The following is a 14,466-nucleotide window of genomic DNA, read 5'->3' on the forward strand; positions in this document are numbered from 1 at the left end:
CTAAAACCAGCCAGCCAATGGCCTAGTCTTTAAATTCCTCTTTCCGCCCCCTTTCAAGTCCTTTACCATTTGTACACGCCTTTGACCGTGAAAATATACAATGTGCTTATTTTTTCTTCCTTCCTTTTTGACAGCATTTACGTCCCCAAACTCCTTTCTTTATTCTCCCAAGCAGTAGCCTTGAACCCCATAAAAACCTTTCCTCAAGTAAACTTCACACACCCTTTTCTTATTTATCTCATTCCAAATATACACACATACACAGAAAAGCTCTTTCCTTTACTCTGTTCATTCCAAAACCTGTTATTTTTCTTCCTGTTCAGCTATATATGTTGAAGAAAATGGTGCAGTACCAAAGATATCAGCAGTGGAAGAAAGGGGATGAGCTTGTTGTTTGTTTAGACGAGGAGTCAGTTTTTGAAAACACTAATCACACCAAAAGATCAAGACTCAAGCTTTTGTTTCTCCTCTTGCTATCTTTCATCTCTTTTAGCTTTTTTTTAGCTCCTCATTTCTTCACTTCTTCCTCTACTTTTTCTCTATGTAAGTTTTTCTCTTTTTCTTCTTTGTTCTTGTTGTTTGCTTTATGCTTTCTTCTGTTTAAACTCTTTTCTCTTTCTGATTGTTCTGTTTTTTGGGTCTTTGCAGATTCATTTGGTTTTGAGGATGAAGGGCTTGTTTCTACATCAGATGTATATGCTTCTGTTTGTTCCTCTGTCTCTAATGGTTAGTTGCTTCCTCTTTATCTTTATCTTCCTTTTTCTTCATGTATTTGTTATAACAATAGGGTGCTTTCTCCAGATTCCCATTTCTCATTATTTATTGCTTGAATATTTTGAGATTTTTCATTTTGTTTTTCTATCAAATTATTTTTGGGGTTTTACCTTATTATCACCATAAATGGTTATGGGCAATGGCCCTTTGGTTGGTTATGAAGATGAAAGCAAGTGTTTTTTTTTTTTTTTTTTTTTTTTGCTTTTATAGCGTCTATAAGTTTGCTTTTGGTAATAAAAAAAATGTATACTTTTGGTGTGTTTGTAGTGTAATCTCATTCTACTTTGAACATAAACATGTTTTAAGGCTTTTCTTGTGCTATTAAATACTTTTGGTATGATGTTAATCCAACAGTTAGAGCATTATATTAACCTTAGTGCTTCCTTTTTAGTTTCACCAGCTTCTCTTTTTCAATTGTTGAGAGATTTTTCTTATCAAAATGCAGGGTCAATTTGTTGTGATAGAAGTAGCATTCGGTCAGATATCTGTGTAATGAAAGGAGATGTAAGAACAAATTCTGCTTCCTCCACAATTACCCTTTACAGAAACAATGGATTATGGCAGCCAAGTATTTGGGGCATCTGGTGAAAATGACGACATATTCCAACACGAAAAGATTAAGCCGTATACTCGGAAATGGGAAAAAAGTGTAATGGACACAATCGATGAATTAGACCTTGTTTTGAAGGGAGAGAATAATGCCATTCATCAGAAGTGTGATGTCCAACATGATGTACCTGCTGTGTTCTTCTCCACCGGAGGTTACACGGGTAATCTTTACCACGAATTCAATGATGGGATTTTGCCTCTTTACATCACTTCTCAGCATTTCAACAAGAAAGTTGTATTTGTAATCCTTGAGTATCATGATTGGTGGATTTCAAAGTACGAGAACATACTGCCTCACCTCACTGAATATCCTATTATCGACTTTAGTGGAGATAATAGGACTCACTGTTTCCCTGAAGCCATAGTTGGTTTAAAAATACATGATGAGCTAACTATCGATCCTTCATTGATGAGAGGCAATGGGAGTATTAGAGATTTCCGAGACATGCTAGACCGAGCTTATTTGCCTCGAATTAGAGGGTTGATCCAAAAAGAGGAACCAGATAGACTTGCTTTGTCACCGTCAGCTAAGACAAAGATAGAGATGACTGAAGAAAAGCTGGATTCAAAGAAACCTAAAGTGGTCATAATAGCCAGAAATGATTCAAGAGCAATACTGAATGAAGATTCATTAGTTAAAATGGCACAAGATATTGGGTTCCAAGTGGAAGTTTTGTGGCCTCAACGAACGACTGAGCTTGCAAGGATCTATCGAGCTCTTAATTCCAGCGATGTTATGATTGGAGTTCATGGTGCTGCTATGACTCATTTCCTCTTCATGCGGCCTGAATCCGTTTTCATCCAAATCGTTCCACTGGGAACAGATTGGGCAGCAGACACTTATTATGGACAACCAGCAGTGAAATTAGGTCTCAAGTACATTGGCTACAAAATCCTTCCACAAGAGAGCTCTTTGTACAATGAGTACAAGAAAACTGATCCTGTTCTAACGGACCCGGACAGTGTGAACAACAGAGGATGGGAATTCACAAAAAAGATCTACCTTGATCGTCAAAATGTGAGATTGAACCTTCGGAGGTTCCATAAGAGATTGCTTCGTGCCTATTATTATTCTGTTGCAAAGAAGAATGGGCGTCGCCATCATCAAAATCAGTAATTCTTTTCCATCTTTGTGTTTGTCAGACGTGATTAATCTCAGTAGTTATAGTTCTTAGAGTTGTACACCAATATTTACAAGAAAAAAGAAAAGGAAGTTTTTTGTAAAGATTGCTAGCAACTGTGTTTGTAAATCAAGTAGGAAAAAAATATTTGATCTTTGGTAAATACTACATTCACTTCAAAGAAAAAAATTGTCTTGCTTCTGAAATTTATACATATTTGTTTGTTATGCTATTTATTTGTCAATGTGGACGTCCCATGTTATACACACCACCCAAATCCAATAGTCCATGCCTTTGGTGGTTACTTGTTGATTTGCTCTTTCTAAAATTAGCTTGAACGTAAAAAGTTTCTCCTCAGTCAACACTTTGTTCTGTTGGATTTGAGCATAGAAAGAAGATAGAGACCATTTTCTTTTAATATCTTGTGTACACTTTCTTAGTTTGCAGACATGGCTATTGTACTGTTTCTTGAACTAAATGTATAGTATCAGATTGAAGTGATGAGAATGTAGACAAACATATGTGCCTAGGTTGTTGTACACTACTGCACATGAACATGGATCTTCATATATCTGAAAGCATCAATTATCTCAATTAGCAAAAGAGACCACTGATATACTTTATTAACACATTCTTTGGTTAGCAATATGTATCCATATTCCTTCTTTTATAAAATGCCATAACCATAAAGGCGCATGATTTGAAATTTATATCCATAAACCTACAATTTTGCTGCTGGTTTGTGAAATTTTTCCCAATGGTACGTGATGTTTCAGTAGGAACTGATAAATCTTGGCATGCAGTTGTATGCTTGACAGTTTCCAGGCTCAAAATTTTCTTCATCTCCATTCTCCAAAGTACAATATGTTAGTTTATTTTTGTTAAATATTCTTCCTTCTCTTTGGCGTCTGTGCCGTTGTTCTTTCGTTAAACAGATATTATGGATTTACAAGTATACAATAGGCAAGTAAACTTCCATATGCGGTCTGTAAAAGAAGTATATAGAACTGTGCTCTTTCTAACTGCTTAAGTTTTTAGATGGTCGCACACTTGAACAATTCCAACAATATATCAGCTAGCTGTCATGGTATGCATCAATGAAATATTTCTATTTGACAAACTTTATTTTTTTCCCGCTTTTGTAGCTACTTTATGATTAATGTAGTTGGCACAACATCCCACTGAACTATATGCAAACTGCCCCAAAAGTCTACTTAAATGAGTTGTAAACAATTGCTCAGACCAGAAGCTGGAATCTAAATTAAAAGGCTCAGCTTCTGCTGTAGAAAATTCTGCCAAAGCATTTAAAAATATGCAAATGCAAAGTGCAGAGCGAGAGCATCTCATGTTCCCCTCACTGGCTTTTATGAGTTTGTATTTAAGGTACCTAGCTTTTGAAATGCTGTATGGCAACTTTAATTAAAGTTGCAGTTAAAGATTCTTCTCTCATCATTAATAAAGTTTCTGCATTAAAAAAATACCTTTGTTAATTATGACAGAAGGATCTTTAGCTGGCAGTTGGCACAGCACTTCCGACCTTTGGTTCCAGAAATTCTCGTGCAGTTAAAATACTTAATACAATTGCTAGACAAAAAAAAAAAAAAATACTCCAGTTAATACAATTCTGCCCCATTAAGTACACATTTTTTTCTCTTTTAGTCTTGGTAGACTTGTAAACCTTTGATCAAAAGTCAAAAGAGGAAGGCAAAAAAATGATAGCAGTAGGTGATTGATGATTTTACAAATTTCTCTTTCTTGGAATTATACTGGATTTATGACAAATACACTTCTATTACTTTTGGTTTTTTATGGTACAGGAAATATTTTATTTTTCTCTTTTTTCCACGGTGAGTGGACACTTGAAATAGGAAGAATGTAAAAAGGAGTTTGGTCAAAATTAATTCGTTTGACTCTTGAAATTTACGAGCTATCACATAAATTGGGGTGGAGTGAGTACAAGATACTAATTCTACTAGTGAGTTACCATTGTCAAAAAGCTAGCAAGATGTTATCGTCTTTTTTTCATTTTTGAAAAATTCAGAATATGCATTAATCAAACCATATAGAGCGGAAGCATGATGAAGCCTAATTGACAATCCACACGGAAGTTGTCAAACTACGACACCTCACTAATTAGTGATATACAAAACTTATGGCTAAAAGTAATAAAACGCCTACTTATATAACTAAAAGATACATTAGTCAAACAATGCTTAAGAGATAGCACATCTTCACAAATAGTATTCGCCCCTCATGAAGGACCTATGCTTTCATTTAGTATTTGAATCATTGTTGAGGAATCTAACAAGATACTTAAATTCTTCCGACCATACTTCACAACTACTTGAATTGTTTTCTTTATCGCCAATGCTTTAGCTATTACCGTTTTTCCAACAAAATAGATAGACTACCATATGCATGAGCCATGAAGTAAGTCACCATTAGCCTTCAAGGTTACCATTCCAATACTTGCTTTGCGAGTTTTGTCTTTAATTCTTGCTTATTTTTATTTTGTGATCCAATAATATCTTCATAACCTAGAAAAAGCTCCAAATAACTACATAAGAAAACAACAATAGTCTGAGCATGCAAGCTCCAGAACTACCTGCCTCAAGTTCATCTAATTCCTTCATCCTACATCAATTGGATTCTGGCAAACACAACCTATATAGGATAGTAATTCAACTTCCTTATGTAAGCTCCCAATTTAGTTGACAAACTTGCTCTAAAGTAGACCTCCTGCACTATCAATCGAATTATAATCTCTGCTGGCCTCATTTGCTTTTGGAATATTCTATTGTTCCTTTCTTGCCACGTACAGTACATTGTTGCTGCCAATGTAATACGATAGACGCTAGCACCTGCACTTCTTCCTTTGCACGTATTGATAGCCCACTGGATTTCGTCATTCCATACCATGCTGGTTTTGTTAATGTTTTGCCATATCAATATCTTCTTCCAAATGCCACCAGTTATCTCACATGCAAAGAAGAGGCGTTGAGTGGTTTCCTATTTTTTTTTTATTACAAAAGGGGCATAGAAGATCAATGGTAATGCCCCATTGAGCAATTCTGTCTTTTGTAGCCAACCTTCCATATATAGCTAGCTAGTCTCAAAATGAATAGCCATTTAGGAGCTCCCTGATTATTGCATATAATATTCCTCCATGACACTTTAGGGAATTTCCCTAGTATTCTGTGGTACACCTCTCTAACCGAGTATTTGTTCAATTATTGGATATTGTTTACCCTAAAATTGAGTAACAATTAAACTTGTAATGTGATTTTAAGGATACATGATTTAATAGCAATTGATTAATTTTGAGATAAGTGATGGAATTGACAAGAATATAAAACAAACCGATGTTTGGACAATGGCCTCGAGCTGATGAACCCTCGAGAGTAGTAAAGTAAGAACAATTAAAGAACAATAAATTGATGAACAATAGAGAAATATTATATTGATTTGATCTGTATGAATGTAAGGTGTTTGCAAATGATGGGGACCCCTATTTATATACTAGAGGAAACCTAATTGTGGTACAATTCTATTTACGGAAGTAAATCCCACGATTGATACTAATAACCGCCCTTGATTTGATCTGTTCCGAGATTTTCGCCGTGATCTTCGACCGGTTACGGATATTTCACATTTCTGTTATTGCGTTCCGCTCGAAGCTGATCAAATCTGGTCTCGATCGTCGGGGACCTTGATCTTCGAATTCGATACCTTATCTTCGTGCTCAGGCCTGACCCATTACGAGGCTGACCTTCTATGCAGTTCTCTGATCTCGGAATAATGGAAATATCGGGCGAGCCCGATTTTACTCGTATACAGATAGTCCCCTCGTTTCTTAGAGTGTAATGAGAAGAAACGAACTGAGTCTTTGATTTTGTACATTGACCAATTACGACGTCACCCTCGTAACGTAAGCGGCGAAGGCGACTGAAGCGTCGCGTCTGCACAGTTCCCAAGACCATTAATTAGTGCCAGTTAATGGTCGGCCACTAGTGTTTTCAAACCGTCATAGCAATATTATAAATAGATCCTTTTCATAATTTTCTCAAACTTTATTTTCAAAACTTTTCTTAATCTTCAAAGCTCTCCTTCTTTCAAGTTCCTCAATTCTGCAACTTACATACATCCCGTTTGCCGATCCTCTCCTAAAACAACAAAATCCATCTTCTTCTTTTTTCTGAACTCACATAGAAATGGCGAAAACATCTAAAACCGTTCCCTAAAAGGAAAAAGCTTTTTCATTGCGGCCGACCGGCGATAAAACTCCGGTGGCGCCACACATCGAGGAGTGCGTTCTGAGGTCGTGCATTCTTTCCTCCGACTTCAAAGTCAAGAAACCCTCTTCGGCCCCTGGCCGATGTGAGCCCATGTCAAGATATATATGCTCGATAACTGAAGATGATCTCGAACATGTGAAAAAAGATTGCCACTAAGAAAATAAAGAGGTGGTGATTCCTACCCTTGAAGAGGACATCACCACCTACGTAGAAGGGTTCTTAAGTGTTTACACTTACCCCTTTATGCTGGGTCCCGTTGATACGGTTATTCTCGACTTCTGCCGCCAATACCGAATAACTCTTGGCCAGATGCACCCTTCATTTTGGCGCATTGTTATCTTGCTCCGATTCTTCGTTAGCAAGGTCGAAGGGATGCCATTTACCCTTGACTACCTCATTAGACTGTATAGACCCCGTCTCTATTAGGGCAGCTTAATAAGGCTCCATCACCGAGCCAAAAAGGTGTTGTGCTCAAGTACAAACGAAGACAACGATCGAGGTTGGATGGGTTGGTTTGTTCAACTGAAAAAATCCGATTTAATCCCGACCGAGAAGATACCGTTTCATGAGGAATGAAACATGAAGCGTAAGTACAAACCCATCAACATCTTATGTTGATTGCTTTGTTTCTTTTATCTTCATCCACCCGTATCTTTTTCTCACCCACGTCTTTTCTTATCATGTAGCGGTTCCCTGGGTACCTGGTGCAATCCCAAACCTCAAAAGTTGGGTTCGGAAGCTGGCTTCGACTTCTACATATACTGAGCGCTCGTGGTGTGATTTAGCGAGGGGCCGATGGGAGGCCAAGAATCATTGTAAGCTTACCTAATACGCTTTTGATGCTTTTTTCTGAAACGTTTCTTTTCATTTGTACTTGATTCCCTTTTATGCAGGTCTCGGGGATGTTTCTGAAACGAGGCCAGCCCTGCCTGGGGAAATGGAGGCCCTAAAACCGGCGAAGGATAAGAAGAGGAAAAGGGTCTTGCCTTTGGATACCCCAAAGCCTAAGAAGAACAAGGCTCGCAAATCGAAGTAAGATGTCACCACCCTATCTAAAAACGTAGTCCAAAAATATGAGATGAAGAAGATGAGGAAGAAGATGCTGACTGTGAGGTGGTGGCTTGAAAGAGGGGAAGCGTCAAAGCTTCAAAAGCAGCTGAGTCGGTGATGGTTGAAGAGGCTCATCTTCGGACCGAGGAGATCTCGGAAGATGGTCCGAGCAAAGTCCCCGAGTCATCGGAGGCTGAAGATGTCTCCCGCCGTGACGAACAATCAGCGAGTGTGCCTGTTCGCCGTGACGAATAATCGGCGGGTGTGCCTGAAGGGTCCGATTCCGAAGCCCCTCGAGGAGGAGAGAGCGCCCCAAATGTCGTGCTTGGGGCAATCAACATTGATGATTCGCTGCCCCTCCCTTCATTTTCTGTGGGGAAAATTCGGGAGGCCTAGGATATGGAGACCCCCGACTTAGGAACGTCTCACGAAGGGGATGACTTATTTTGTGGCTGCTTCAGGGGGGGTCAATGATGTTTTCGACCTGGATGCATCGATAATTTTAGATGAGGCTCAGCGACTCCTGAACCAGGTAGATTTTAGCCCCCGTTATTAGGTTTATGTTTGTTTTTATTTCCTTTGGTTTGATTCCCTTCCTTTCTCCATAGGCTGTGAGGCTTCATCGGGAAGTATTTTCCAAATCCTGAGTTGAGCTGAACCAGTGTGAGGCCGACCTCAAAAGGCTCACGGAGGAGAGAGACGCCCTCAAACTTCTCTATGCGCAAAAAAAAGAGGACATTAGGGACCTCCGAGCTAAATTGGAAACAGCTCATAAAGAGCAGACCGATATCATCGAGCAGGTAATGTAAATTTTTGGGAGCTTGATATATCAATTTGATATTGGCGACTAACACTTAGATCCTGCAGGTTCAGCAGAAGGCCGAAAAGGTTGAGCAGCTTCGCGAGGAGGCTGAGATGAAAGAGACAGAGACTTTGGGGTGGAATTAGAACATGGACTGCCTCGCCTCGGAGAAAGATATGCTGTCTTCGGTTGAGCGTCAATTCCAAAGCTTGAAGGAGGAGAGCTTGGCCCGAGCCAAGAAAATTGAGGAGCTCGAGGCTTGGTTGGCCGTTGATCTTGCAAAAGCCACATCTAAGGCGGAAAAAGTAAATGCCGAGGCGGAGGCGGTCGTGGCCGTCTACCAAGCTGATGCTAAAGTCGCTAATGCTCGAGCAAAGGAAATTTCCAATGCTGCTGAGGTTCGATTATCATGCGTTGCCGATCATGCTAAGTTCTAGTCTCGGAGAGAGACTCTCGAAGAGATTCGTGCGAGGCTTTGACCTCTCGATCGATATCGAGAATGCGAAAGTGTTAGAGGCCGAAGCCGAAGCTTTGCTCTGAGATGATAATGACTCCGGGAGCGCAAGTGGATCTGAGAGCGGAGAATATGGAGATGAGGCTCCCGGGGAAGATTAGGCACTTAGAATTTTTTCAACTTTTTTGGATTTTCGTGTAAGACCCTGAGTGGTCTTTGTAGATACTTTTTGCACATATGAAAGATCCTTTTTCTTTCCGATTTATCTCTGATATTTGTTTTGTGCAAACTTTGTTTTGCTTTCGCCTTATGATAATTCTGATATACTTTAGGTCTTGTGAGAAATTTGATTCACTTCGTTGCCTTGTGAAAATTTTGTTGAAATCAAATTACTATAGTTTCTATAGTTGAGTGAGTACTTTCTCGAACTCGAAGTAGAAAAAACCCTTAGGTTTTGGTTAAGCGAGGGTGGGTCCTCGAGCTCGACAGTGTAATGGTCCTTAGGCTCTTAAATCGGGCCGATTTGGCATCAAAATAATGGGGTTTTCCCCTTTTTCGGCTTAAAAGTTTAATTATATAAAATTTTGTTATGCCTTAGCATGAGATAAATCTGTACCCATTAGGATTCAGTGTTGTAAAAAAACTTGGTTATGCCTTAGCATAAGTTTGTTCAATTTGGAACCTCTTAAGGTTTTCGAGGGTCGATGTTATTGAAACCATATGTAAATTTGTCAAGGGTAGCCCTTTTTAACTGATTTTATAAAAATATTCGAAGGCCTGTTTGATTACAGAATTCGGACGACTCCAAACCATGTTAGTTTGGCGGTATCCTTTAACTTGATATTTGCCATTTGGGCTTGTCTATTGATTATACTTCAAACTTGTTCGAAGTATTAGTCCTCAAGTGGGGTGGTTGTGGCCTATAAAATCGAGGATTGCCTTTTTAAGATCTTAAGATTTCGAAGTTTAACAATTCGAGCGTGTTGATTTTCGGATGACAGTCCTCGAGTACGGGTTTAATTGCTCAAGCTTTAGTTGCGATTAGCTCTTGAACATATTTCCGTAAAATAGCGTAAGTACAAAATTGTAAAGTAAAAATTTCACTAAGGCATGGAACATCTGATAAGGAAAAAGTACTTCTTTCAATAGATCATTCATGCGTACATGTTTTTTCATTAGGGCTCGGGCAATCTACATGGGCACAGTTCGTTTGATCGTTTGGCCCTTTACAAAAGTTTCCTAACGAGACACTGTTAACACGAAGCATCTTCCTTGAAAACATAACATCTGAGGGTGATGCCCTCAAGTATTAGAGGTTGATTGTAAAGAAGCCTCGGATATTGTTGAATTGTCCTCAAGTAGCACATATAATTGTTGCCTCGTTAAAAACCTTGTCGGAAAAACCCATTTGGGACAAAAATCGATCTAAGGGAAAAAGAGTCCAACGCGTGCTTTAAAACCTGAAGTCTTTGTGTTGAAGAATTTTCCTGCTATCTTCGATCGAACACCGGTAATAGGTTAGTATAAAATATAAATGAAAAAGGGAGAGAATCATACCTTAGCAATAATATCGTTTGAGGAGTGATATGTTCCAATTATTTGGTAGTTGTTTGTCATTCATCGTGCCAAGCTTGTAAGATCCCTTTTTGATGACACCGATGACCTGATATGGTCCTTCCCAATTTGGGCCGAGTTTCCCCTTTTTGGATCTCGAGTGTTAAGGGTGACTTTCCTCAGAACTAAGTCCCCTACTTTGAAGGGTCGAAGATTGGCTCTTCGATTATAGTACCTTTCGACTCGCTGTTTCTGGGAGGCCACTCGAACGAGGGTGGCTTCTCATTTTTCATCTAACAATTCAAGGCTTGTGTTCATAGCCTCGTGATTTGATTTTTCTATTGTGTATCTAAATCTGACGCTTAGTTCCCTGGCTTCGACCAATATCAGAGCTTCGGCGCCATACACGAAGGAGAACGGCGTTTCCCCCGTACTGGATTTTATCGTTGTTAGATATGCCCAAAGCACGTCGGGCAAAATTTCTCTCCATTTCCCCTTAGCGTCGTTCAAACTCTTCTTTAGGTTTTGAATGATGGTTTTGTTCGTTGATTTGGCCTGTTCGTTCCCGCTAGGATGATACGGCATCGATAATATCCTTTTTATTTTGTGCTCTTCGAGGAACTTTATTATTTTGCTACCGATAAATTATTTTCCATTGTCGTACACTATCTTGGCGGGTATCCCGAATCAACATACGATGTGATCCCAGATGAGGTCTATAACTTCTTTCTCTATGACTTTTTCGAAAGCCTGTGCTTCAACCCATTTAGAGAAATAGTCAGTTATAAATAAAATGAACTTAGCTTTACCTGGGCCGATGGCAAAGGACCAACAATTTCCATCCCCCATTTCATGAATGGCCACGGGGATAGGAATGAATGAAGTTGCTCTCCAGGTTGGTGGATCATCGGCGCATGCTTTTGGAATTTGTCACATTTTCGAACGAACTCCTTAGTATTTTTTTCCATAATGTCCCAATAATATCCTGCTCTGATGACTTTGTGAACCAGTGATTCGACACCGGAATGGTTCCCGCAAGTGCCCTCGTGAATTTCTCGTAGGACGTAGTTGCTATCTCCCAGACCCAAGCATATTGCCAATGGCCCATCAAACATCCTTCTGTACAATGTTCCATCTTTGGACAATGTAAATCGTGCAGCTTTCGTTCGAAGAGTCCGCGATTCCTTAGAGTCCGATGGAAGTTTCCCATTCTTCAGATAATCGATATATTTGTTCCTCCAATCCCAAGTTAGGCTTGTGGAGTTTATTTCAGTGTGGCCTTCTTCGACCACCAATTTTGAAAGCTGTGCGATAGTCCCTGAGATAATTTCATCATCTTCGACTGATGACCCTAAGTTTGCAAGGGCATCGGCCTCACTATTCTGTTCTCGAGGTACATGCTGTAGGGTCCATTCTTCGAATCGGTGTAAGGTTACCTACAATTTATCCAAGTACCTTTGCATTTGATCTTCTTGGACCTCGAAGGTTTTGTTGACCTGGTTAACCATGAGCTGGTAATCACACTTGGCCTCGATGACCTCAGCTCCCAAACTTTTAGCCAGCTCGAGACCTGCAAGCATGGCCTCATATTTGGTCTCATTGTTAATCAACTTAGGGGTTTTGATAGATTGTCTAATCGTATTGTCTGTGGGCAGCTTCAAAACGATGCCTATCCCAGACCCCTTCACATTCGAAGCACTGTTTGTGAAAAGGGTCCACACCCCCGAGGATGTACTTGATTTTAGAAATGGCGCCTTTTCGACCTCGAGCACGAGGGCTGGTGTAAAGTCAACCACGAAGTCTGCTAAGATTTGAGACTTGATGGCCGTTCGGGGTTGATACTCGATATCGTACCCACTGATTTCGACGGGCCATTTCGCCAGTCGGCCAAGATCTCGGGTTTGTGCAAAATGTTGCGCGAAGGGGATAAGTGGTTACAATACAAATTGGGTGACACTGAAAATATGGTTTTAATTTCCTAGAGGCGCTTATTAGAGCAAGCGCTAGTTTTTCTAAGTATGGGTACTGGGTCTCTGCTTCACCTAAAGTTTGGCTAACATAGTAAACAGGAAATTGCGTACCTTATTTTTCTCAAACTAAGACACCACTTACCACAACCTCCGAGATTTCCAAATATAAGTAGAGTTGCTCGTCCCCTTTCAGAGTATGAAGCAATGATGGGCTCGAAAGGTACCGCTTTAATTCTTCCAATGCCTGTTGGAATTTCGGGGTCCAAGAAAAATTGTTCTTCTTTATGAGAAGTGAGAAGAACCTGTGGCTTCGATCAGAAGATCTCGAGATGAACTGGCCTAAAATAGCTATCCGTCCTGTTAGCCTTTGTATGGCCTTAACGCTGTCCATGACTGTGATGTCTTCGATTGCCTTGATTTTATCGGGGTTGATCTCAATTCCCCGATTTGATACCATAAAACCGAGGAACTTTCCTGAACCTACCCCGAATGCACATTTCTCGGGGTTGAGCTTTATGTTGTACCGTCTCAATATGTTAAAGGTTTCCTGCAAATATGTTAAATGGTCCTCTGCACGCAGGGACTTAACTAGCATGTCATCAATATAAACCTACACTGATTTACCTATTTGTTCTTCGAGCATACGGTTCACTAGGTGTTGATAAGTAGCACCAGCATTTTTAGCCCAAACGACATTACATTATAGTAATAAATATCATACTTAGTGATAAACAAGGTCTTTTCCTGATCCTATGGGTTCATTTCTTTTTAGTTGTACCCAGAGTAAGCATTGAGAAAGCTGAGGATCTCGTGGCCGGCCGTGGCATCGATCATGCGATCGATATTCGATAGTGGAAAAGAGTCCTTAGGGCATGCTTTGTTTAAGTCATTGTAATCTACACACATTCTAAGTTTATTCCCCTTCTTGGGGACTACAACTACGTTTGCTAACCACTCGGGATATTTTACTTCCCGGATATACCCTATTTTGAGAAGTTTGGTTACCTCGTCCTTGATGAATGCATGCTTTACCTTGGACTGTGGCCTTTTCTTTTGCTTTACCGGTCTGAACTTTGGGTCCAAACTCAATCGATGAGTGGTGATCTCCGGTGGAATCCCTGTCATGTCAAGGTGGGACCAAGCAAAACAATCCATATTTTTAATAAGGAATTTAACGAGTTTTTCCCTAAGCTCTGGAGTTAACCCCGTGCCCAGGTATACCTTTTGACTGGTACTCGATTAATATGACTTGCTCCAGTTGTTCTACCGTCGACTTTATGGTATCGAAATCATCAAGGATTACGAAGGTTTGACGTATCATACAATCATCATCCTCGATAATTTCCCGTTGTTCCGATTTGGTGGAGGCTTACGACTGTGGTTGCTATTTGACATCCTATTTTTCTTATTGATTCTGGTCCCTTTGCTGATGTTAGTGCCGATACCGGTATTACTTCATCAATTACAAACATCTCTTTGGTTGCTGGTTGCTCGCCGTACATCGTTTTGACTCCTTCTAGTGTTGGGAACTTCAAGACTTGATAAAGCGTCGAAGGTACTACTCTAATATTATGGATCCAAGGTTTTCCGAGTAGCGCATTGTACCTCATTTTTCCTTCGATCACGTGGAACTTCGTTTCCTGGATAGTTCCGGCCACGTTTACTGGCAACATGATCTTCACCTTTGGTGGTTTCACTCGCCATGTTGAAACCGTTGAGCGAGCTGCAGGTACGATCTGATCCTGAAGGCCGAGTTGCTTCACGACCCTCGATCGAATAATATTCGCCGAGCTACCTGGATCAACCAACATAAGTTTAACTTGAATTTTATTCATAA

At 40.0% G+C, this 14,466-nt stretch overlaps 1 protein-coding gene across 1 annotated transcript; it reads left to right on the forward strand.

Moving 5' to 3' along the window:
* Positions 1-204: 204 nt before the first annotated feature.
* Positions 205-2,608, forward strand: LOC107786439 (xylan glycosyltransferase MUCI21). Its single transcript, XM_016607905.2, is given in 4 exon segments — positions 205-543; positions 649-726; positions 1,220-1,326; positions 1,328-2,608. Coding segments are annotated over 4 exon segments (1,572 nt in total). The 5' UTR covers positions 205-329; the 3' UTR covers positions 2,501-2,608.
* Positions 2,609-14,466: the final 11,858 nt, after the last annotated feature.

Source organism: Nicotiana tabacum, chromosome 5, assembly GCF_000715075.1.
Source record: "Nicotiana tabacum cultivar K326 chromosome 5, ASM71507v2, whole genome shotgun sequence".
Lineage (NCBI taxonomy): Eukaryota > Viridiplantae > Streptophyta > Magnoliopsida > Solanales > Solanaceae > Nicotiana > Nicotiana tabacum.